The sequence below is a fragment of the Camelus ferus genome, chromosome 11 (genome assembly GCF_009834535.1).
Source record: "Camelus ferus isolate YT-003-E chromosome 11, BCGSAC_Cfer_1.0, whole genome shotgun sequence".
Taxonomy (NCBI): domain Eukaryota; kingdom Metazoa; phylum Chordata; class Mammalia; order Artiodactyla; family Camelidae; genus Camelus; species Camelus ferus.
The window spans coordinates 5,143,524-5,169,777 of NC_045706.1; the positions used below are offsets into that span (position 1 = coordinate 5,143,524).

The 26,254-nt window shown below is 51.4% G+C and overlaps 1 protein-coding gene across 1 annotated transcript in view; it reads right to left on the bottom strand.

The window, feature by feature from the left end:
- DOCK1 (dedicator of cytokinesis 1) overlaps positions 1 to 22,594 on the bottom strand; it is a 484,302-nt gene extending 461,708 nt beyond the window's left edge. The window contains 1 exon segment of the mRNA XM_032490663.1: positions 22,426 to 22,594. Coding sequence (XP_032346554.1) covers positions 22,426 to 22,471 — 46 coding nt within the window. The 5' untranslated portion in view covers positions 22,472 to 22,594.
- Between the last annotated feature and the right edge of the window lie 3,660 nt (positions 22,595 to 26,254).

The following is a 26,254-nucleotide window of genomic DNA, read 5'->3' on the forward strand; positions in this document are numbered from 1 at the left end:
CAGCCCTGTCACCCCGCTGGTGGAGGTGCTGGAACAATCATCTCTAGGTCTCCCCAGGAGCCCAGTTTTGAAGACCTCCCTTGGCCATCTTGCAGCCTGCAGCCGCTTCGTGTCCCTGCTGGCGAGACTCCCTGTTCAGCCTGGCAGAGGCTCCTGCGATGTCCTTACACCTGTGGTCCTACAGCTTCAGGGCCTCTCTGAACGCTGATTCTGCCGTTCAGCTTTGACCATCTGCCAACTTCTAGAATCCAACAGGCAGGATCCCCAGAGAATTAACCTTCTACCCATCAATACCCTAAAAATGATCACGCCAGCCCTTAAGAATATGCCCACTTCCACTCCGTCTAGTTAACAAAAGACTTAATGGTTTTAAAAAATAATAATAAAATAAAAATAAAATAATAATAAAATTAAAATAATAAAATCAAATCAATGAACCCCCCCCCCTCAAAAAATAGAATAAAGTGGTTGGAAAAAAAAGAAGAAGACAATGCCTTTTTAACATGCGAATATTCCTTGTCACCTCTCTGGACAAGGGCACTGATCTCGGCAGACTGAGCTAAAAGCGATGCCAGTACTCCACCAGGCACCACGGAAGCACTCCATCACTCTCGCCCTAACTCCCACGCCAGCAGGAAGGCAGAGTCCAGGTACGCCAGCTGCTGATAGAGGGAGACACTGCAGCGCCTGTGGATGAGAGCAGCGTCCGACTCCAGCCTGAATGCAGGAATTCTGTGGTGTCCCCGCGCCTGCTCCGGGCCAGCTTCCATAAAGAACACAGAGGAGGAGAACTGGACCCACCGAACAGGTGAGGCCTTGGAGGCAGGAGACCACTCCCCCACCCCTAGGTGGTCGGGGCTTTTGAGCTTCCACTCCCACCCATGTCTCTCCAAGTCCGAGCCCACGAGAGGCTCCCCGTGAAAGCACGCGGCTGTCCTTCCCACCCAGGTCGTCTGGGAAAAGATGGTCCAGATCTTATTCTGAGGAGCTCCCCAGAAAGGGCCTGGACCTTTCAGGGACTTTATCTATCAGTTCACGGCGTCACCTCCTGGGATCTGATGGAACCCCTTTCCTAGAAGCCCCGGCTGGCTTCTCTAACCAGTCTGACCTCTGCGATAAAGGGTGATGGTTGTCCCATGTCCCCAGGTTGTCTGAAGCTCTGTCAGTCACACCACTTGGCTTTAGTGAGATCCAAACGGCGGTCCCCGCCTCCGGTTCCCCTAACTTCTAGGAGCTGTAGCTGTCAGCCCAGCAAGTCAAGAGTGACAGGACCTCAGCTTGAGCAGGTGGACGCTCCCAGCAGCTGCCCAGACAGAGGAACTCACCTGGCCCTGCTCCGCCGCCAGGTCCGGCCCGCTGACCCCGGGCAAGCCCGGCGGGGGTGTGTCTCCCAGGGGGCAGCTGTCACCCGGGTTTGTGGTCTTCCACCCATCATCTTACTTTTTCTCTTTCAAGCTGTTCTTGTTGCTGTTGTTTTTAATATTCTGAAGCTTCTAGTAGCTACATGATACAATTTTGTGTGTGTGTGCGCGTTTCCCTTAGAAAAATTTTTTTAATCTATTATCTTTCCAATAACCTTCTGGAAATGGGGTTTCTAATAAGCTGGAACTAGATCTAATCAAGGTTATTAGATCTGTTAGATCAGTTTATTCGGAAACATTCACAATTAGTAGCTGTGGTAGGTTAAATTTTGTCCCCCCAAAAGTTATAGTCAAATATCTAAACCCCAGCACCTGTGAAAAGGACCTTCTTCGGAAACAGGATCTTTGCAGATGTAGTTAAATTGAGACAAGGTCATGTTGAATTAGTTTCTTATGATCTTTATAAGAAAAGGGGATTTTGGACACAGAGAAACACAGAGAGCACACCATGTGAAGACGGAGACAGAGTTTGGGGCGATGTTGCCAGGAGCCAAGGACCAGACGCCAAGGATGGCTGTGAACCGCCAGAAGCTAGGAGTCCAGCCCCCCTGCGTGGGCATCATCCCGCGCCTCCTCCCCTCCTAGTCCCGACACCCAGCCCTGCTGTGCCTGGGGGACACCTGCCTCTGACTAGGAGTCCATGCACATCAGTGGACGCATCCCCTCCAAGCACTGATACGGAGGCTGAAACACCTTACTGCCCTCATTCTACTTCCATGTAATTCTCCCCGGTGAATTGTTAGGAGCCACCTCACCCTGGATGGCAGAGCCACTGAGTCCCAGAGGACCAGATGGAGCAGGGGCTCCCAGACGACCCTACACATTTGGGGATCCAGCAAGACATGAGGACCTCAGGGGGGGCTGCATGGGGCAACTCGGCCAGAAGAACTCCTCGCTCCAAAGCGGACCCCTGACCCTGTCCATGACTCTGAGATGCTGGCATCTTTACTGCTCAGCAAGCACCTGCTCTTCTGTCCAAGAATCTTGCAACTGATTTGAACACAGAGTTACCATACGGTCTGGCAATTCCACTCCTAGGTCTGTACCCAAAAGAACTGAAAACAGGTGTTCAAACAAATAGCCATCCGTGAATGTTCATAGCATCACCATTCACAATGCCCAAAAGGTAGAAAGAATCCAGACGTCCGTCAACAACAGGTGAATGGACAGGCAAACTGTGGTGCAGACACGCATGATGAGATACTACTCAGCCACACAAAGGAATGGCACACTGACACGTGCTGCACCGTGGATGAGCCTCAAACACGGGATGCCAAGTCAAGGTAGCCAGACCACGAAGGCCACACATTGTACGATCCAGAAAAGGGAAGTCCACGGAGACAGAACACAGGTGGGTGGTTGCCAGAGCTCAGGGGAGGAGGGCAGTGGGGAGAAACTGCTTCAAGGACAAGGGGTTTTACTTTGGAATGACGTAAGTGTTTTGAAACAAAGTAGAAGACGTTGCACAAGGCTGTGAATGTAGGAATGCAACTGTATCATGCTTCACGTACCTTATGTGAATCTCACCGCAGTATATTACCTCTTTTGTAAATCCTGCAACTGATTCATAAACTGACAACTGTGTCATAAAAGTGATCCCCTGCCTGCCTCCCCACTCCCCCCACCCGCCTGCCACCATGCCCCCCGTGACTTTCAGGCCCAAGTTCCCACTCTCTAACCTGGCTTGCAAGCCCTTTGCCCTGTCCCCAAGTCCCCTCTCCCCTGCATCCCACACTGCAGCCCGGGCAGACGTCCCCCCGGCTCCTCACCATAGAATACGCGTTCTCTCCTCCCTTTCCTGAACTCAGCACCCTCAAGGCCCACCCAGAGTCCTCGGTGAAGCCTCCCAGACAGCCCACCACCCACAACTGTGCATCAGACCCCTTCAAGGCCAAGGACAAACACTTTGTGTCCCCATCGCTGCGACTGTCACCCTAGTTGCTCGAGAGCCAGGCCAATAAAGAACATAACCTGGGTGTGAACTTTTAAATCCACAACAACACTGGGGTGGAAACTAGTATTATCCCCCGTCTCCAGAGGAGCAAACCACAGCATGGAGGGTGAAGCAGTTCTAAGAACTGCCAACCAGCAAGGCAAGTGGTCAGGACTCACCCCCAGTTCACCCCAACTGCAAATGGTCTCTTAACCCTCAGGGATTCTGCCTCACAACGATCCAGCCCATAACAGGACCTGACAACACACTGCAGAATCAATCCTGACACAAATAAAGTTGCATGGATTTGCACCCAGACCTGACTTATGCAGACACGGCTGCAAACCCGGCTCCCTCCACCTCCCCAGACAACATCACTTCCGTGTTTTGCACATTGACCTCCTCGCAGTCCTTCTGGACGAGAGACGCCGCCCTCACACAAGATGTATGAAAATGCCTCTAGAGATGAAATGCCCACAGCCCAGCTTCTGAAAGGGACCTGATTAAATCCTTAGCCGTAAGACCAGTCTAGACTCAACAGATCAAACCCTTCTGGCTCAGGGCAACACTGGCTGGGTGGCAAGTGTGCAAAATAATGCTTATAAATGGAAGAAGCGAAACCCATTTCCCCTGAATTACTGGGCAATTGGGGGCTGGAGACTTAATAACGCCGGGCAGGTTGACAGGTCAGGCAGCAGGTTCCGCGGAGGCCCCCGGGGGCAGAGCCAGCCATCAGCCAAGGCACAGCTCCATGCAGTGAATCGGGGTTGAAAGCCAGGGGGAAGTCTGCAGGGAAAGGGGTCCGAGGCTGCCCTGCTCCTCCTTAGGCTCCTTCCTTCCACCTGGGGCCTGGAGTCCATCATCCACTGTTTTATACTCAGAATCCAGGGCATGTCCTCACTCTGTTCATGTTTTATTCTTTCAGCTTCTCCAACAAGCCACACATCCCAACTCTAAACCTCAGACAAGCAGGTCCCTCTGCTGAGAGCCCTCATCCGCTCTCCTCCCCTGGTACCCGCTGGAGGTCCCCCAAGTCTCTAGAAATGATTCTGGCTCCTGCCAGTGCAGCCAGGCTGTCCAGCCCTGGGGAGACACCCCCCCCCAACTGCCTTGCAGGTGCCCTCACCCTTCAGAGCGCTCAATCCCAGCATCATAACCACCTGGTCCCAAGTCCGTCCCTCCCACCAGACAGTGGGCAACCAGAGGGCACCGGCTACGTTTGCCGTGTTCTTCAGTGAGACCCCAACACCGAGAAGAGTGCCTGCCTGGTAGGCTCTGACTCCATGCCCACTGACAACGCATGAAGGAAGGAAGGAAGGAACTCAAGATAGGCTCTCTGGAGGGCAAGAAAGAGACCACTTACTCAGAGGCCAACCACAGAGTGACTGCACCAGAAGCATCTCCAACGCACATTTCAGAGCCTTCACTCCGGGAGGGCTGGCTGTTAATTAAGCTTTTGCTATTCGCCCCAAGTTCCGGACAAGACACTTCACATCACATCCAAACTGAAAGGAAAAAGCAAATCAAAGAGAGACTAAAAGCCGTCAAATGTTATCAGACACCTGGTACATTCATCACCACCCTATTCTCCAGACAATTTTCTCAAAAGATGACACAAAATACACCAGGACACGAGCTCTCTGAGCACCTGCTCCTCACTGAATGTAGACGGAGCACAGGGCACAGAAGGTGAGGCCACTGTGACTTCACGCATCTCTCTTTCCACGTGGCCTCGCTCCCAGAAACACCTTTTCACCTGGTTTCCAAAATCATTCCTCTTAAGGCCGTCATCACAAATTTCTGCAAACTCGGTGGCTTATGACAACAGACACCTATTCTCTCACAATCCTGGAGGCCAGAAGGTCAAAATAAAGGAGTGGGGAGGGCTGGGCTCCCCTCCAAAGCCTCAGCGGAAGGACCCTCCCATTCCACCCCCAGCTCCTGGTAGCCCCAGGTGTTCCTTGGTGGCCCTTGGTGTCCCCCGGCTCATGACAGCGTAACTCCAGTTTCTGCCTCCATCCTCACATGGTCTCTCAAGGGTCCCTCTCTTCTTATAGAGACCAGTTCTGTTGAATTAAAGGCCAACGCCAATCCAGGATGACCTCATCTTCACTAATTAACTCAGATCAATTCATCTGCAAAGGCCCTATTTCCAAGGAAGGTCACATTCTAAGGCACAGAGGGTTGGGACGCCAGCCTCTCTTCTTTTTAGGGGGGACAGAATCTATCCCATAACATCCTCCACCTTCCATTACAGAATGTTGATTAAATGATCTAGTCAAGATACCACGAGCATAAGGAACTGAGTTTTCATGTGAATATGTAAATATATGCAAATATTTACATGTACATGTTGTTTTCAAAGTTTAATTTTTTTCCTTTGTCTACTTTTCTTGGACATGTAAATTCAGACCGAAGCTTGCAAGTACTTTAGAACCGAGAACGAACATCGAGTAATTTATGTGGAAATCTGATGATTCTACTTAACAGCTCTCTAATCTCTAATCTTCTTTTATAAAAAACAGACTGAAGTACACTGAACAGAGGTGGCTTTGTCACCAGGGATCCATTCTCAGGCTCACGACGGTGTCCCCAAGTGCTGAGGGATTAGTAAGTGCCAGTATTTCACACCCTTCACGTTGCTTACTCCGCTCCACAATCATAGGAAGCCAGTGTTATTATTCCCACTTTACAGATATGCAAACAGAGGCCCAGAGAGGTTAAGCAACCAGCCCGAACTCAAACAGGAATTCAAGGGTCTGAACCCAAGCCAAGTGCCTCCCCCATGAGATCAGCTTTCGGATTTCAGGGCTGGAAGAATCTCACTGTCAACCTGGTCAACCGCCCACCCTCCACATACACACAGCAGGCACACCCCACCATGAGAGAGCCCATCTGGGAGGTTTTCCGTTTTCCTATCCCTGCCATGTAGGATTCTCACAGCTACAGGTGCACAGCCTCCCTGCGGGTTCCCCAGGAGGGCGCCCAGCCTGGCCGGACACAGCATGGTCACACCAGCACCAGCCAGGCCCCCAGTCCTTGGCAGCCCCTCATACTCCCAGGGATGCTGCGGGTCACCGACTACTTTCTAACCTCTGATTGAAAGCTGCCGCAGTAGTTTATTCCCGTCTCCCTGCTGATGTCACAGGACAGCCTCCTCTGATGACATCAGAATTCCAGAGCAAAACCAGCCCTTTTCACCTTCCAAGGTGAAGATTTCACTCACCAAAAGCGTAAGAAAATCTTGTTCCATCGTTAAGTCATCTGTCCTCAGGGGAAGTGGGTGTGGGGATAACTTAGGAGTTTGGGATCAGCAGATACAAACTACTATACATAAAACAGATAAACAACAAGGTCCTACTGTAGAGCGCAGGGAACTATATTCAATAGCTTGTAACAACCTATAATGAAAAAGAATCTGAAAAAGAACATATGTATGTATGTAGAACTGAATCACTGTGCTGTACACCTGAAATTAACACAACCTTGAATCAACTAGACTCCAATTAAAAAGAAAAAGTCATCTCTACTGACGCTCTAGGAACTGCCTCCACGTTTCTTCTCAGAAAGGAAGGAATCGGAAGCAGCTCTGCTCTACGAGGGTCGCGTGACAGCTCCTCTAATGGCGTCACTTCACTTAGTGTCAGCGGCCCCTCGAGGTTTCGGATGGTCCACACAGGTGCAAGGATGACGCGTTCACGCTGCAGCGTGTGTGTGGTTAGAATGTCCCCATGACTCCCCTGAGTGCTAAGTGAGAGAAGGCATGAAGAGACCTGAAGGCTGAAGTGAAGAAGCTGGACCAGGTAATTCCCCCAGCTCTGTGTGTGTGTGTGTGTATGAGTGTGTGTACACACAATTATTTTGGAACATACGCAGAGGGCAAATTAGGCCCACTGCCCAGCAAGGAGGGCTGTATGAAACTAGAAGGGTTAATAAAAACTGAAAACAGGAATCAACAGCACCGTTCCATTTCTTCGGCTGGTGCACTTCCAACCACGAGACGAATCACTATGAAGTCAGGGATAAAGGCGGGAAGCCCAGTGAAATGTTTCTAAGCTGGTCCAAAACTGGCTGTAGGCTGACACATTTAAAGAAAATCTGCAAAGCCGCTGCACGTATTTGCAGGTGAGCAGCAGACATTGGCAGGTAAATCAAATAGCGACTTAAAAAAATGGACATACTAATGCTACACTGTTTATGCCACGATTATTAAAACTTTATCCTTAAGAAACACTTTCATCCAATCTTTCATTCCCAGGGACTTCGATTCTTCACTCTGAAGGCTCACTCCACGTTAATCCCACCTGTAAGTGTCTACCTGTAAATCACGGAGATCAAAGCAGGAAACGGCGCAGACAAATGTTTTCGAGTCCTTGACCACATCTGGTCCCCACCGGTAACCGTTGGTCAGATGAAAACTGCGAAATGGAGATGTTATTTTCTGTTCAACTGGAGGCAACACAGCTGAAGAGGCAGGAATCCTAAGGATTGGATTTCTGTCAAATCACTTTTTTCTTTAAACATTTCACTCAACTTTCCTGCCTGCCCCCACCCTCCACCCCAGCATTTCAAAGGCCTCCTGTGTCATTAAAGCAAAGCTCTGAAGGGGGGGCTGCCAGAGAGGGTCCCAGCCTCACTCCACCGCCACAGCCCTGGTCCCTCAATCAGTCAGAAAACCGAGATGATGTGGCTCTGTTGGCTTTAAGAGTCTACGAATCTCCCATTTCTCTGTCTACTCTGGACACACAGAGATATGCTTGGAACCGTGGTTATTTCTAAACAGTACATTATTTGGAGACCACCTGGGAGGTTTTCACGTCTTTCTACCCTTCATACTGCCTGCATCCTTTTCATAATCAGTACATAACAGTACTACAAAAGTAACAAGTCATGATTCCAAAGTTCAAAGACCCTAAGACTCCAAGCCAAGGGTTGACCAACCATGGCTCGCAGGACCAATCCAGCCACAGCCTGGCCGTGTACCACTCATAAGCTAGGAATGGTTTTCACCAATTTTTTTTTAAATGAAGTAAAACTCATATAACATAAAATTAACCAGGGGAGAGGGTATATATAGCTCAGTGGTAGAGCCCGTGCTTAGCATGCACGAGGTCCTAGATTCAATCCCCAGTACCGCCATCAAAAAATAAACAAATAAATAAACAAACCTAGTTACTTCCCCCTAAAATAAAGCTGATCATCAAGATCCAAAAAAAAAAAAAATTAACCATTTTAAAGGGTAAATTCAGTAGCATTTCGTACATTCACAATGTTGCAAAACCACCAACTCCATCTAGTTACAAAATATTGTCATCACCCCAAAAGGAAACCCCACAGCCATCAAGCAGTCACTCTCCGTCACCCCCCACAGCCCCTGGCAATCACTAATCCGCCATCTGTCTCTATTGCCTAGTCCGGACATTTCACAGAAAGAGACCCGTAAGATAGATGTCCTTTAGGGTCTGGCTTCTCTCACTTTGCATAATATTTGCAAGGTTCATCCACGTTGTAGCGTGTATCAGGTTCTCCCTCATTTTAATGGAGAAATACTGTTCCATTATATAAACACGCCGCGTTTTGTTTATGCATTTATCCACTGATGGACCTCTGGACTGCTTCCGTCTTTGGGGTACTGTTCATAGTGCTGCTGTGACCCTTCGTGTACAAGGACTTCTCTGAACACCTGCTTTCAGTTCTTTTGGGGACAGACCTAGGAGTGGAATCGCTGGGTCACACGACAGTTCTATGAATTAACCTTTTTTTTTTTTTGCAGTGGGAGGTAATTAGGTTTTTATTTATTTATTTTAATGGAGGTCCTGCAGACTGAACCCAGGACCTCGAGCATGTTGATCACGTGCTCTACCACTGCGCTATGCCCTCCCGCCTGAAGTAACTTTTTGAGGAACTCCCAAATTGTTTCCCAGTTTTCACATTTTTAAATGGGCCCATTGTTTTAACATTTATATAAACACCAACGTAGTAGCCTCAGTTTTGTCTCTTGGCCTGCAAGACCTAAAGCATTTATTACCTGAACCTGCTACAGAAAAAGGTTACTGATCTCTATTCTCAACAGGAACGTCTTACTGTTCCTTTTAGTTGTTCAACGATTTACAATTACAAAAACTTCAGTACAGACGATCTACTTTGATGTCGCTGTCTGCAGCGGCAAGACCATCACCTGACCAATGATCAGAGGCCCTGAAAGCTGTTTAGAGCCTCACTGGGGTCCCACAGCCCCCAAAAGGACTCACCGCTCTCTCCCTTCTCAAACCTCCGCTTTCCTTCAACTCTCCCTCCGCCTAATCCGGTCCCTGGGATCAACCACGCCAGCAACTGGACTAGGAAAGCTTGTTATCGGAACATGACGTTAAAGAGACTTGAGAAGTCGTTCTGTATCAGTGCTGAGAAGAGGGGGAAGCAGAGCAGGGCATTCTAGGAACAATAAAGTCACACAAGTGCTGGCGATGCCCCCAGTTAGCTGAGGAACCCGTGAAGGGAGGTGTGTGTTTCAGCTGCCTGGCCCCCCAACGTCACCAAACATGTAGGCAGCATGGGACCAGGTATCCACGTTCATCCACGTTGGTTCAGGACAGAGCTACTTTTGGGGCAGCCCCCCAACAGTCAAGGGTGGGGGAGCTTTAAGGCTGATAACCCCATCACCCACTGGCTTCCTGAGCTGAATCTGCCACATGTCCTAGAAGTGGCCACCATCCAGGGATATGAATCCCCACCAAGAAGAGACTCATGGCTTTCAAACTAGCTCCTGACACTTGGCTGAGATACAATCTCTCTGTCCCTTCACCTCCATTCAACAAGATGTGCCTGGGACCACACAGGTGCAGAGAACAGACAAACACAATTCAGCCCTTGTCCCCAAGGGCTCTCTGTCCAACAGGGGACATGAGTAAAAGTACACCAGTGGCTCTCCAAAGTAGAAGCATGTTCTGGAACTGCAGAGAGTAACATGGTGGAGGGCCCCTCACACAGCCCAGGTGAGTCAAGAAAAGGTTTACAAGTTGCGCTGAGCCTGGAAAAGCTGGACAGGTGGAAGGGAAATAAAGGGGCTTCCCAGGCAGACAGAGGGGCATATGCAAAGGCACCGTGGCACTGCCAGAACACGCAGGGTGGAATGTGCCAGAGTGTAAGGATGGAAATACCACCAGACAACAAGGTCAGCCAAACCAAGCCGTCTTCCCTTCTGCACCTGGGAGTCCCCAAGATGGGCTCCCATCCCCATCACCCCCTCCCCTTGGCCCCTCCGGGCTGATCCCCAATGCAGTACCCCCTATGAACAATCTGAAGAAACTTGGCAGCTTGGCCACAGGGCCTGGAGGACCAAGACGCTTTCCTGCCTTTGAAAAATAGGCAGCAGAACACACACGATGTTCGAAGGACTTGAAAATAAATCTTGTGAAGTTAATAGAAGCACAGCAATTTGGAAGAAAAATAATCACATTTCCCTCCTGCTAAATCATTATTTGCCCCTGGTAAAGTCAATTATGTTACAGAAGATAAGTTATTATTTTGGGGGGAAAAAACGAGTCTTGATAAGTGCCTTTATTCCAGCAAACACAACTCCAAGAGCGAATGCTCGAGTTCCCATATTTATGAAGGTCGGTGGGCAGCCTGAATGGTATTTCTTAGACAAAATAGTGAGCGTGGTCCATAATTCCCCAGGGAATCTGCATCTTTCCTAGGCCCTGACCTCTAAACTGCTGCTTGTTCTCGGAAAGAAGAAACATGGCTGGCTTCTGACCATCTTTAGACAGACAGCCCAGGTGTCAGGCTGTGCCCCCCAGCCCCCACCCCGCCAGGCTCCCTCCTCCTCATCCTCTTGCCCAAAGCACACGTTTTGGGCAACAAGTCCTGCAGGTTTCTAATTTTTCCTCCTAAATACGCAAGACAGGCTTTGCTTCTAACAACACAGCCCTAACACTACAGCAAACAGCTACAGCATGCTGACCAGGGGGTGGGGGCTACCCCAGCACTTCACTTACACCAGTGGTCCCCAGCAGGGAGCCATCCGGCCCCCAGGGAACACGTGGAAACATCTGGACCTAGTTTAGGTCGTCAAAAGTGAAGGAAGGGGACTGCTAATAAGATCTAGTGGGTAGAGGCCAAAGACCCCGCCAAGTACCCCGCGCTGCATGGCACAGCCTCCAACAACCAAAAAGCATCCAGCCCAGAATGTCAACAGTGCACAGGTCAAGAAATCCGCTTTACATGAACTCGCTCATTTAACCCTTGAGCATCTCTGTGAGGTGGAAACTAGTGCCATCCACACAGTCCACAATGGAGCAAACTGGGGCCCAGAGGGGCTGCCCCTGGAGCAGTCTGACCTGGCACTACGGTCCTGGCTAGGATGGGGCAGCCTCCACTGGACGTTCCTGCTTTGCAGTGATGTCACTGAATATTCGAGGGACAAGGCACTGAGCCTCAGAAAGGTCTGCTCCTGGGCAGCGGCTGCTACTGCTGGGCAAAGCTGGTGTCCCCACATTCAGGCCAGCTGCTCCAGGCCCCTTGCTTTGCAGCCATGACTAGGACTCATGCTCCTGGCCACACAACTCCATCAGCCCAGAATCTGCTGGAGGGGACTCCAGTGGACGAAATTAAGGGAAACCAGGGAGGAGGGTATAGCTCAGTGGTAGAGTGCATGCTTAGCATGCATGAGGTCCTGGGTTCAATCCCCAGCGCCTCCATTAAGATAAATCAATCAATCAACCTACTTAGCCCCCTCCCACAAAAATTTTAAAATTAAAAAAAAAATACTTGGACAAAAAAAATTTTTTTTTTTAAATGGAAGGGAAATCAGAGTGCCGTGAGCTCTGGGGAAGGCTGGTCTCTTGTCTCCTCCATCCTGACTCCCCAAGCCTGTGAAGTGCCTCCCCTTCCCCAGACTCTCTCCACACCACTCCCCTCCCTCATCCCTCAAGACTCCCAGGCCCTGGAGACTAAGGACAATTCTCACTGGGCCCTCAGTCCTCACACACCCCTATCCTGCAGCCCAAGGTTGGGAACAAAGGGACCAGTCAATCCCAGAAGGGATGGGGGCGGGGGTGCGCAGAGGAGCTGAGTCTGGCACAGACCCTATCGAGCTAAGACAGGAAATTGCAGACCGTGACCTGGGACCAGCCAGGCACCCGGCGGGACAGGAGGGGAGCAGGAAATGAGGCCAAAAAGGCCAGGAAGGGCATGTTTAAAGGGCTTCTAAGCAGGCGGCAGCCTCCGCAGTCTCAGAAGTCTGACCAGAGAGCCGGAGAGCTGGGATGGAGAAGGCAAACGGAACACGCTGGTTTAGGTGTGAAAAACAGATCCACATCCCTGCAACCCCCAAAGCTCCAAACACCACAGATGTTTTCTCTAATTCTCTAATTCATTTAGTGGCAAAAATCTAGCCTGAGCGGAGATAAGGCAGAAGTGACTCTGGATTCCCAATGCCTACGATCAAAGCTGGCAAGTAAACAGGAAGAAAGGAAGGAAGGAGTTGTGCGAAGGCACCGTTTCCTTCTCTCGCTAATTTCCCTGTGCTGGACGGGCACGGCGCTCGTCCCTGAAGCTGGGACATGCTCGCTCCATCACGACTCACCTCTACCTGCAGGGTCAACAGCCCAGGTGAGTGGCTCAAGCAGACATGCCTACGATGCTAATCAGTTACCAGACAACTCGTCTAGTTACAAACAAAATAAACATTCCAAAACTTCAGGAAAAGTAAAGCTCACGAGGCCACGCTGCCCTTTTCCAATAAAAAAAGTAATGAAAACCATCACGAGAAATTGCATGTTTTCTCTACAATAAGTTAACACCGACACACTAAGGGAATCTGAGTAGCACGTGTTCCTGTGAAAGCTCTTCTGCATCCATCATCTGGCAGGAGCACAAGCTGTTTCCTCCCAGCTCCAGGGGGCGGCAGGGGGCGGCGGGGGGCGGGGGGCTAAGGCTCCGGCAGGCCAATCAGCCAGCACTAAGTCTTGTGCCCTGGCCTGGATTCCAGGCGTTCTGACTCCTGATCCAGTCTCCCACACCATCATGTCCCCTGACTCCACTCTGAGTTACAGTTTTACCCTTGCTTACCCCCATAGCCTTCTCCGGTGCATGCTTAGTCACAAAGACAAGTGCTGCTTCAGAAAACGAAGATTCCACTCTGATAAAGACACAAAGGCCATCGCTTAGAAACAAAGACACAGTTCTCATAAGCAGGCTTTAGTGACTATCTTCCGACGCCAAAAGAACTCAACAGACACAGGAGCTGGGTCTGCAGGGGCCACCGCGTACACTTCAGGGTGTGAGGTTAGGAACTGCCAATAAAGATGAAGAGGACCGATTTAGAAAGCAGCTTTCCTTATGTTCACAGTCCACCCCCCTGCCCCAGCACCCTTCTGGGTTAAGTACACAGAGAAGCACACCCTGAAACCTACAGGACGTAGGTGGCAGAATCCACATCCGAGGAGAAGGCGGCACGTGTGCCCGTTCCCATCTCTTCACATCTCTGTAGTGGTCTGGACATCCCTTCTGCTAAGAGACTCTCAGGGACTAAAAGGGGTCTTACAATCCCATGCTCAGTGCCCCTAATGCTAAGGGGTCCATCACAGCTCTTCCCGATCAATAGAAAATAAGTACCAGTGGGAACACGTGGAGGAGATCCGCATGGTCCCCTTCTGCAGGGCACACAATGGGTCTGGACAGGGACTGAGCTCCGGGCAAAAGCATGTGACCAGAAGGGTGGACACCACCTCCAGCCCCAGCTGGGAAGAAAAGCTCCTGTGAGCTGTCCTTCCTCTCTTTCTCTCCCCATCCTAGAGTGAAAAGGCAAGGGGCCCAAGATCCTGGCGGAGGGTGGGGCCACAGGATGGAATCAGCCTTGGTCCCTGGATGACTAGATGGAACCGGGCCCCCAGCACTCCCTCCCTACCACCCTCTGGGGCTGTGACATGAGGAAAAATGAACTTTCATTGTAGGAAGCCAGGGAAATGGTGGGGCTGTTTGTTATAGCAGCTAGCCAATCCTCATTCAAAATGGAAATCACGGGAGTTATACTTACACGTAAAAGTGTCCCTAACATATCCAAGTAAGTTCAACAAAAGCACTCTAGACAGCATATAAACTTTGTATCACACCAAGGAAAGGCAGCAGCAAACTGCAACTGTAAACAGCGAGTGGGCCAGGATGAAGACTCTGAGTCATGTTTTTGATGAGAGACGTCTCCGGGGAAACCTCAGAGATCTGCCTTCATCTGGTCCCCTGCAGATCCCTGGGAATCAGTAGGAACTCCGACTGCTGATCTGACCTCAGAGTTAACATGAAAATCCTAGGGAAGCCATTAAACATCTCTCCACATCTTCCACCCTCAGCCTACAACAAGCAGGGGCTGAGAAGGACCCAAATTGCTTTAGTCCCCCAGTCAGCCTGGGAGGCTCGGCAGAACCCGAACTAACTAGAGGTTCAGTCTCAGGGAACACAAGGCTTCTACTTACAATCAACAGTGAACGAAACTAGCTTTTACCAAGCAGACCGGGGTCAGGTTGGTGCTAGGCTCTCTCTTTATCCCCAGAACTGCCCAAGGAGACTGGTGTTGTCAACAGTTTTACAAAGGAGAAGCTTAAGGTAAACAACTTGCCCAAGGCCACCTGGCTAGCAGGAGAGGGAGCTGAGATTGCAAGAAGGATCTCTCCCACCCCAAACCTGTGGTCTTTTGGCACATACTGTATGCTAAAAGAAAACACCTTTTCTCCTTCAGGAACCCAAATGAAAATTAAACAGCCTAGAAGGTATCTTGTCTGGGGTGACTCCACCTATCTTTTGAAGGCATTAGGGCACCTGGGTTCAGCAGCTAAATTTCGTATCACGCTGGTGCTTATAAATGATCATCAAGATGCACTGTGTCATTAATCTGTCACAAGCCAACACCCTCCCCTGACCCATTAGCTCCTGAAATTAAAGCACCCTTGACCGCCCTGGGCTAATGCAAGCTATGCCTGGTGTGACTGGGCTGGAGGAGCCAGCCTCCCAGGCTACAAGGTAAGGACCATCCCCTGAAGTTCTTCAGCAATACTGGTACCCACAGCCCCCGCGCCGTCGTGAAGGGCTGGGATTCCGGATCCAGCGTGGGCCTGGCCACTCTATTGGCACCACAAAAACACGGTTGGCAAGAGACTGGAAATCTACCAAGCAGGAGGTCTCAGTCTCCTGACACTCACGGGGGTGAGCAGGCAGGTGGGGCCTGATGAGATGCCCCTGAGGAAGAGTGGTTCTCCCGCATCCCAAAATGTGTAGGACCACACTTCAAAGCTAGGCAGCTTCCTTTCAGGCCCCAAACTACCTGTCTTACTGTCCTGTTGTCAATTTGATTACAAGGAACTTCCAGGTCTGAACACAGAAACTAGCTGGAGTCCTTAAACTAGGCATCGTGGAGGGAAGGAAGGCTTTACACTGTGACCTCCCGCCCCTCCCCTTCCAGGCACCCACCAAGCACTGGGGACCCACCACCTGACAGAGAAAGTCACCCAGACGGTGGTTCCCAAAGGCCGAGCGGAACTCCCGAGGAAATGTCTTTGGTCATGACGGTCATACTACAACGGGATGATGTGTATCCCCCAAAATTCAGATGTTGGAGCTCTAACCCCCGTACCTCGGAACGCGACAGTCTCTGGAGACGGGTCTTTAAAGAAGCAACTAAGGTAGAATGAAGCCATCAGGGTGGGTTCTTGTCCAGTACGACTGGGGTCCTTATGAGAAGAGATTAGGACACAGACACACACAGGGGAGGACCACGTGAGGCACTGCGAGAAGACGGCATCTATAAACCAAGGAGAGGGCTCAGAAGGAAGCAGCCCTGGGTCCTGACACCTGGATCGTGAACTTCTAGCCTCCAGAACTGGGAGAAAATAAATTCCTGCTGTTTAAGTCACCTAGTAGTGTGGTCCCTGAAGGAAGCAGACAAATGGCCTCATCGCTCAGCATCCACGGGGGACTGGCTAGAACTCCTGTGGACACCAAACTCTGTGGATGCTCAAGTCCCTTATATGAAACTGTGCCTCCTCCTCACTGCTTACTGCCCTGAAGATTTTCTCAAGAACGACTTGAAGAAAAGACTGAAGGAGTCTGAGAAGTGAGCATCTGGCAAGCAGTCAGCCAATGTGTAAAGCATTGCGTATTTCCGCACAGTCAGACCTGTCTACCGGCTTCCCACCCCGGGAGCTTCTCTTCAAACTGGACTCGGGGCCCCTCCCTTAACACACTGGACCATTTCACGGCTCGGCGGCCCTGCTCCTGCTCTCCCTCCCACGAGCACCAAATCCATCAGCAGCCTCCCCGGCATCACAGCACAGGCTCACCTCCCAAATTATACCAAGATCTTCTTCAAGGGTGGGCTGCAATTAGAGAAACGCAAATTCGAACCCCAATGACACATCTCTCAGATTGGCTCAAACAGACAAGAGGGAGAAGAACAAATGTCAGCGAGGATACGGAGACACTGAATCACACATGCACGGCTCGTGGGAACATAAGAATGGTACAGCCACTCAGGGAAAGTTTGGTAGTTTCTTAAACAGTCAAATATGCAATCACCGTACAGTTCAACAATTGCATCCTTAGGCATTTATTCCCGAAAAGGAAGACTTCCGTCCGCACAAAAACCTGTGTGTGAACGTTCATAGCCGTTTCATTCGTAACAGCTAAAAGCCAGCCGTCCTTCAATGAGTGAATAGTTAAACCATCTGTGGTCCGTCCATACCATGGGGCACTACACAGAAATAAAAAGGAACAGACTCTCGATACACACAGCCACCTGATGACTCTCCAGAGAGTCATGAGGAGAAAAGGCAATCCAATCAGGTTACAGACTGTAAGATTCCATTCATGTGACATTCCTGAAACTGTAAACTTCTAGAAACAGAGATTAATGGTTGCCAGGGATTACTCCTGAGGGAAGAGGGAAAGCGGATGTGGGTGTGGCAACAAAAGGACATTCGGAGGAGTCCTCCAGGTGATGGGATCCTGGGATGCTCTGTACCTTGCCTGTACCAGTATCCTGGTTCTGATGTTGTGCTGCAGTTTCTCAACCCTGGGGAAAACGAACAGCGGACACAAGGGATCTCTCTGTGTGATTTCTTACAACTACCATGTCTATAATTATCTGAAAATCCAAAGTTTAATGAAGAAAAAAGAGAGAAGAAAGAGGGAAGGAAGAAAAGAAGGAAGGATGGAAAGCAGAGAAAAAGAAAGGAGAGAGAAAGAGAGAAATTGCAGGCACTCTGGGGCCCAGGAACTGTGGCTTCTCTGCTGTATCCCGCACAGGACACACACTGCCTTTTTTTTTCTTTCCATCATGTTTTCACTACCTGCATCCTCAGAGGTGACAAGACCACAGAGAAAGAACTATCCACACACCCTAAGACAATCCTGATAAGACGTCTGATATTCTGGGCAAACATTGGCACAACAATAAATTTAAAATTTTTATAATGTTTCCAAAGTAAAATCAGGTTTGTAGAAATACAATATGCCCTAATTTGGTTTTTCTGCAACCCCAGTGAATGCGTTTCTATTTACTTACGATCAAATCTAATTTTTCTTTCCTAAAAGCAGCAGCTTGCTTGCTACCCTAGACAACAAAAGGGATCTCTCTTGCAACTCCCACACTCCCAAATTTATTGGGATATTACATTATTCCAAGCAATTCTCATCACTCAGAGCTAATCTGAATACACACGTCATAAATGTCAACACCAAGCAAATGTCACTTTCCCCGAACATGGGAGCAAACCTCCATTAAAGAAACCAACTTTGGAAGAAAAGTATTCCTCTGCCACCACGGCTGTTAAATCCTAACAGGAAATCATTTGTCACCACATTCCTCAACTGTGCTTTATCAATGAAAAATTACTAAAAGCACCACTCAACCAAGGGCTTGGCTAATCTCACACCTGGAGCTTCATGCTCTGAGGACAGTATCTCCGTGAATCCCCACTCGTCTTTGCAGTAGGCAGGCTTAGCTCCACTTTCCAGATGAGGAAACTGAGGCTAAGAAAGCAGGAGTAATGTGCTCAAGGGCCACGGAACAACTAGGAGCCAGGAGTTAAAAAGGTCTCGTTGCCAATGCCCACACCCCTTGTTTGAGCTCTGCCTGGAGTGAAGGGCACACCTAGGTCACAGGACATCTTTCCACCTGCTTCCCAACAAAGCTAAAGGCTGTTCCTCCACGCCACCTCCACCACGTCCTACTGCTGCCATAGCAAATCACCACACCCTGAGCAGTTGAAAAACCACCCACTTTCGTTATTTCACGGCTCTCCAGGTCAGGACACCCAGTGGCCCTGGGTCTCAAAGCCAAGGTGTTGGCCGGCTGGCTCTCGTGGGAGGCTCTGGGATGAATCCTCCCAGGCTTATTTCAGGGGCTTGCAGAATCCAGCTCTGATTGTAGGACTGAGGGCCCCATTTCCTTGCTGGCTGTCAGATGGGGCTGGCTCTAGCTCCGAGGCCTCTGATCCTAGCAAGTGGACTTTACTTACATCCCAGGGCCAGTAACTGTGCATGGACCCCTTCCCAGGCTCAGAATCTCTCTCTTCTGTGACCAGCTAGAAAAAGTTCTCTGCTTTGCGGGCCCCCGTGGATAATCCAAGGTCATCTCTTCATCTCAGGGTTCATAACCATAATCACATCCGCAAAGTCCCTTTTGCCCTGTCCCACATCATAGTCACAGGTCTTGGGGACTAGGGCGTGGACATTTTGGGGGGCCATTATTCTGCCTCCCCCACCATCCCTGAGATGTGCGCACACCATCCTCAGACGTGATCTGCTGCATCTTTTCACCTCATCTTAGGAACAAGATCCATTCGAACACAATTTCACTGGTGTTGACACTTAAAACTCTGCCAAGCTGGGGGGTGATGGAAAAGTTCATCTGGCCCAACCCCTCCGGGTGACAGCTAGGTCAAAGTTCATGCCTGTGTTAACAAGCCAAGTCTGTAAACAATGACCACCAAACTGAAGCCCAAGGGGAGAAATAAACAGGGTGGTAAATTTCACAGGTCACCACCTCCCTTCTAGGGGAGTGATTCCTGGGGAAGCAGCATTTCCTGCCTTTGCTGAGGAAGCAACAGATCAGCTGTTTACTCCTTGCCCGATTTTACAAAATAAATAAATAACTGAAGTGTCTCATTTACAAACAATACTTCTAACAGATTCTAAGTACTTGCAAACAATGAGCTGTGATTCATGTTTCAAAATGAGATGGAGTTTTACCATTTTCTTTCCCCTCGTGATTCATTCACAGGCCAAGTCAGTGGCTGAGTGGAAGCACCACCCGCCCACAGGCCCACCAGAGCCCATCCAGGGAGACACAGCCCTGTTGTGAGGCTCCCCCCGCCCCAAATCGCTGTGGACGGTAAGGGGGAGCTCCAGTAATTTTCCCTTGGGCAGAAAGAGCCAACGAGCTCGTGGGAATGAATCTCTACTCCTAGCACCTACGTCTTCCCAGCCAGCACCCTTCTTGAGAACCAGCTGACTCTTCCCCCAAGCAAACACCCGGACAAGGGGGGAGCCTGATGCGTGCGTCCTTGGCTTCCCCCTCCAGCCCCACCACCCCAAATCGGGGGTTCCAGATCTGTGTGCCCTCCCCCACAGGGGGCTCTAGTCATTTAAAGCTCCTTCTGGTGCCGAGTTGTGTTTTCATTGTCATTTCCACCCAGTTCAGCTGTCTCACCTGGGGAAATGAAGCAGAACACCCCGCCCCTCTGCCTGACAGCCACGCACACCTTTCCTACAGTTGCCTGGCAAAACCACCCAGGATACTGTTCCTCTTTGGAAACTTTCCAACATGGAGTTTTCTTACAACCAAAGTGCTAGCCAAAGGTGTGATGTTAGAAGTCACCACTGTGAGTGCTAGCAAAGCTTCTGGAAGGCATGTGACTGAGTGCGGAGGGACACAGCCATGTTCCTGCCCCCAGCCGCCTCCCCAGTGGGGAGACCCCGCTCGCGCTACTTGTGAACAGCCCCTCTGGTCTCTAGACACAATAGCCAAGCCACTCTACAGGTATCTACCTCTGCAGGCTTCTCGCTGACACCATCCAGGTGTCCCAAAGAGAAGCCCCTCCCCCATCTCCTGGTGAGTGCAGTGGGAGTGAACGTGAACTCCAGAGCCACAGCCAGCGTTCAGTTTCAGGATGGAGCCTTTACTAGCAGTGTGAGCTGGGTGGGCACTTAATTTGCCCTCTGCCTCAGTGAAATGGAAGGGACGGTAGTCCTCACTGCAAGGGGGGGCAAGTCCTCAGCAGGAACCAGTGATACTCCCAGCCTCACCACAGGGTGGTCACTCTCCTGTCCTTTGCCCGCCTCCTGCCTCTCTCAGTGCTCCAGCCCCTCCTCCATCTCTCAGCCCTGCGTTCCCAGAGGGTCTGTCCTCAGCCGTCTCCTCACACGTACCAGCCCAGCAGTCTCACCACAGCCCAGACCCCCAGTGCCACCACACACCTGAAGTTGTCCCAGCAGGAATCTGCACCCTTGAACTTCCCTCATCAAGGGCAGATTGACAGGGAACTGTCTCTCTGGACTGAAACCATCTCTTTCAGGATGCTACTTAACAAACTCAGCCGCAGTCGGAAAGCCCACTGCTGTTGACCTTTCTGAATGTGTCTGAGCCTCAGATTCCTCACCTTTAAACCGGGGGTGGGAAGGGAACTCAGCCTCCGTGGTCCTGAAGCAGCCCCGCATGTGGTACAAGCCAGTGTGGGCCCAGAGGGCACTAGAACTGTCCCACTGTCCAAGCCAGTTCCACCATGCCTCTGACACCTAGCAGATAAGCAACAGGAATCACAGAAAGAAAACAGAGGGCCCTGGGGACTACAAACACCCAGGAGGCATCCCCAAGTCAGAGGGCCAGGACTGAACCAGAGCAGCAGCGGGAGTGGACAGGACACTCCGGGAGTCCACCCCGCACTGCAGGGCAAAGGCTCAGAGGCAGGAGAGAGGGGCGGCGGGCGGGCTGCAGGAGCGGGAACCCCAGGAGGGTGCAACCTGCCATAGGAGAGAAGGCCAAGGTTACAAAAGGCCTTAAACTCGGGCAGAGTCCGGCCTGGCTGAGGAGGTGGTCAAGGACCTCTTTGGATTGCCGAGCAGGAGGAAAGAGAGACTGAAAATTAACCGGGAAGACGTGAGGATGGGGAGGGCAGCGGCGGGTCCACACTGAAGCCTCCGGTGGGCAAGTTAGAGAGAAGGCAGGAACCCACAGGCCTCGGCAGGCCGGGCTGCAAATCCCCGCGACCAGGGCAGCCGCGCGCACCGGGCCCCGGGGAGGGCTGTTTGTTTTGCCCTTAAGGAAAGCCTGGCTCTCTGGAATGTGTACTTGGTCCGAAATGTAAACTTACAACTCCCCCTACTCCCCTCAGGAAACGACAAAGAGCAGAGGAGCAAAAACAGGCCCCCGCCCTTCCCAGCCCTCCCTCCGGCCCCGCGGACCCCGGAGCGCTCAGCCGCGGGGGTCCGGGGCTCCCGCACCGTCCAGGGCGGCGCGAGGGGCCGGCCCGCCCGGGTCGCGCACGCCACTTCCCACCAGGGCAGAGCACAATTCTTCGCTTTGATCACTGCAACTCGAAACTATCTACCCGGAGCCCGAGACACTGGGCACAACTTTCTCCGAAAAACAAAAAGGCGCGGCAGAACAATGACCCCGGCGCTTCCCCGCGGGCCCGGCCAAACTGAAGGCTTCGGCTGTGGGCAGAATACAACCGAGGAGTCGGGGGCAGCCCGGGAGGCTCCGCCACTGGATGTCGGAGGGTACACTCTCGGGCTATGACACAACCCACCCCACCCCCCGCTCTCGCGTGTCCCCGGCCCGGCTCGCCCGGGCTCCGGAGGGGGCGCGGGGAGGGCGCGCGCCCAGGATCGGAGGGGGCAGTGCCGGCCGACCGGGTGCGATCGGACACTCGGGCGGGACGGAGACGCGGGCTCCCGGCCGCCGCATCCCGCCCGCGCCGCCCGGGCCGCCGGCAACAGGCTCCCGCGCGCCCCCGCCCGCGCCCCGCCGGCCCCGGAGCGCGGCGCGCGGGGCAGCGGGGCGGCGGCGGCCGTGCTCACCCACGCCGTATTTCTCCTCCCTCTTGGTGGGCACCCAGCGCGTCATGGTGCCGCCGCCGCTGCTGCTCCGCCAGGAAACTCCGCGCCTAGGCCGCCATTTTCCATTCCTTTCGAGCCGCGACAGGATGGGGTGGAAAAAGTTTGCGGCGGAGGCGGTGTCATGTGGGACGGGGCGGGCGGAGCGTCGCGGGCCGGATGGGAAAGGCCGGGAGCGCGGGCGGGAGGAGGGACGGCGGCTGGCGGCCGACTGCGCTCCCGCCCTCGCGCCCCGACCCCGCCGCCCGCGCCCCCCCCCGTCCCCCGCGGTCGTGGCCCAGGACACCTCCACCAAGGGGGCACCCCCGCAGGGGCGCCGTCTCCTCATTACCCGCCGAGTTTCTTGGCGTCGGGGAGCCCTCCCGGGGACTGGAGCTCATACACTGAGGGGCTGCGCCTTCGCGCGGGGGAGGTGGGGGCAAGGGGATCCTTTGCAATTTGTGAAGCTTGCGGCTTGCACAGCTCTGGAGTTAGACCCGCGCCTGGTGATGTAATGTCCCCAACTCGGGTTCCGCCTTGTGGGAGAGGCCAGGAGCAGGTCAAACCCGCAGGTTCCCAGGGAGGAGCCGTCTGGAGCACGTGGTTCATTCATTCATTTGACAAATATTAACTGAGCACCTACCCAGTGGCTGGGTGGTGGGAACACTAGACTAGCCAAGCTAGGGGTGCAGAGGAGATGAGTATAACAAGAGATGGGTGGGCTCCTAGTGCTTGGGCACCGACACCCAAGGCGGGTTAGGAAGAGAAGGCGCAGCGACATTCCGGGAATGCTTTCTTGAGAGTGACCTCTTGCTTGGGTGCGAAGGCGTGCAGGTTCCGAGAAAGGCAAGGAGGAAGAGGCCGGCAAAGGCCAGCTATGGCCCAGAGACCTCACTCCTTGGTCCTCTAGAAACTTCTGCTAGCTGAGCAGGACTCAAGGTCTGTGAAGTGGGGAAAGAGAGGAAGTGGGGAGATCCGTTGGTGGGGAAAGGAAACCCCAGGCCAGGCCTGGAGCAGACAACATGCTCAGCATGCATTAGGTCCTGGGTTCAATTCCCAGGACCTCCATTAAAAATAAATAAACCTAATTACCTCCCCTAACAAAACAAACAAACAAAAAAGATGGGGCTTCAAATTTCTCCACAGAAAAACGTAAAATAGCACACACATACCCTCACTTATTTTTACCATAATTTCAGAAAAGAATGGAAAGGTTAAAACTAAGAAAGGGAGGAAAGAGATAGCCTCAGAATGAAGGCAGCCCATTAAATGGAGTAAATTTAGTTTCATGGAATATTAACTGGCTGTCCTCCTCTCTCATGCCCCCAAGAACCAGTGGCTTGGGTGCCTTCAAGGAGTGGAGGAAGGAAGGTAAGAAGATTGGCGTCTCCCTAGGGTAGGGGCAGTGGAGCTGGGGCGGGGGCCGGTAGGGCCTGGGCAAGGCCAGAGGGGCCACCGTTCTGCTGTAGAGAATGTCCATCACCTGGCCTCAGGGCCGTTCTGAGCCAGGGAAATCTCAGCAATCCACCAAGAACGCAGACTAATTAAACACTTCAAGAATGCCCCAAGAGCTTGTCACTTTGAATGACTTGGTCTACAAAGGATAACAGATGACTTGAGAGTTTGTGGAAATCAATCACAGATTCATAGAAAGTTGCAGGCCTTGTTTTACTGAGAAAGAACTTAAGTCCCACGGAAGGAAGAGGACTGGGCTCCAGTCACATGCAGCCTCATGCATGCATTTAAAGCCTTCTGTGGAAATTAGAAACCTTAGGAGCTCAGGCCCTCAACCCATGGCCTGGTGACTCTGACCCTTGAAGGAGAAGTCTGGTAGAGGAGAAGTAGGGCAGAGACAAATGACATGGTGGCATGACCTACTTCAGATCAGAATGGGCTTGCGTGAAAAAAGTGAAAGTCCAGACTTTAAGGAAATGCAGATGCTAGGTAGGTGAACTGCTGAGTGAATGTCATGTACAAAGGTCCTGGGGTGGGAAGGAGCCAAATCCTTCAAGGAACTGAAAGACCATTACGGCTAAAGCACAGAGAACAATGGGAAAGGGAGGTGGAAATTAACCTGCAGTAGAATTAGGAACTCGGAATTCTGCAAAGAAAATCTGGAAAGCATTCTGGCGATACTGAACTTATCTCTCGTGCCCAATTTCAATTTTGCTTGTGCGGCTACACACTGGGGAAGATGGCTCATTGTAGTGAAAGACCGGGGACTTGAGAACCATGCAGACCTCGGAATCCTGGCCTTGCCATAGTCAACTGTGTGACTGTTCTCCTCTGGTTTCTTTTTTTTTTTTTTTTTTAATGTTTTATTTATTTATTATTGTATTATTTAATTATTTTTGTTTTGGTGGTGGACGGGGAGGAGGAAATTAGGTTTATTTATTTTTAGAGGAGGTGCTGGGGATCGAACCCAGGACCTCCTACATGCTAAGCACGCATTCTACCACTTGAGCCACACCCTCCCCGTCTCCTTCCGTTTCTGGCCTTTCCTGTTTCTAAGCCTTGGGGTTCTGAGACCCCTACATTAAACTAGGGCTAATATTACCAATCTCGGGGCTCTTCTGAGAGTCAAAGGAAAAGATATGCCTGCACAGGGAAGACATCTAGTGATGCTTGGCTTCCTCATCTGAAGCTGCTCCCAGGTTCCTTGCTTGACAACATCATGGTTCACATTTTCCAGAGCAGTTTCCACTGTCACCCTGATAAAGGTGACCCACTGAATTATATCAGTAAATGTGGTGTGGGATTTGTATACTTTTGTAAGACGGTCATATAAATAAACTTCTCCATCAGAATTTTAAAACTCCAGAAGGACTATGAACCGTATGTTGAGGACAGTGAGGTTTTGGTCCTTTTACTGTGATGTGTGCCTCAGCTTGGCTAAGCTGTACATGTGGCCACGGTCTTTGCAGCCCTGAGAGGTTTGTCGGCGTTCCCTGGCTGACTCCGACAGTGGTCTCATCTAGCGGCTCTAAATTGAATCCGGGCCCTGGCTCCTTGCCCCGTGGTTGCATGAGCTCGGGACTGGCATCATCTCCAATTCCAGGAGCCCCGGGGGTTGTGGCAAGTTGGCATTTTTAACTCTTGAGTCGACATGTCTGGGCCATGTCACATCACACGGGACTGGGGTCTATACCGTGCTTGCAGATGTGACCCGTGGGGCTCCCAGTGACCCAGTCCTGAGCATCAGTGGGAGTTCAGACTACTGACCCCCTCCCAAGATGTGGCAGAATCTTAAGATAGGGCCATGAAAATGCATAATTAATATTACAGTTTCAGATTTTGAAAATTAAAATTAATTTTTTTAACTTGAACTTTTTTTCCCATATTCACAGTGCAAACTCTGGAGGTAAATTCACCAAAGTCTTGCCTGGTAGACATACCAGAAGGCACAGTGAAGGGCAGGGGCGTGTCCATCTGGTGAGGAAGAGGGGGTGCGCGGATGACAGTGCGCAGGGATGTGAGCGTTTTACACACTTCAGCCAGGGGCTTAATGACAGGCTGCCGGCCACCTGAGAGGGGAGGAGCATGGTCTGCAGTGAGGCTTCTAGCTGCTGCCTGCTGGACCCGGTAGCAGATCTTCACATCACATTAGATGACCAGGCATGGGGTCACAGTGCATAATGTCACACAGAACCAAAAAGTATAATCAAGACTTTAGACCTAAATTCCAGTTTACTGGAAATTTAAAAAGTTAAATGGCATCACAATAACTGCAGATGGTCCCCGACTTAGGATGGCTCAACTCAAGATTTTTCTACTTCATGATGGTACAAAAGCGATATGCATTCAGTACAACCTG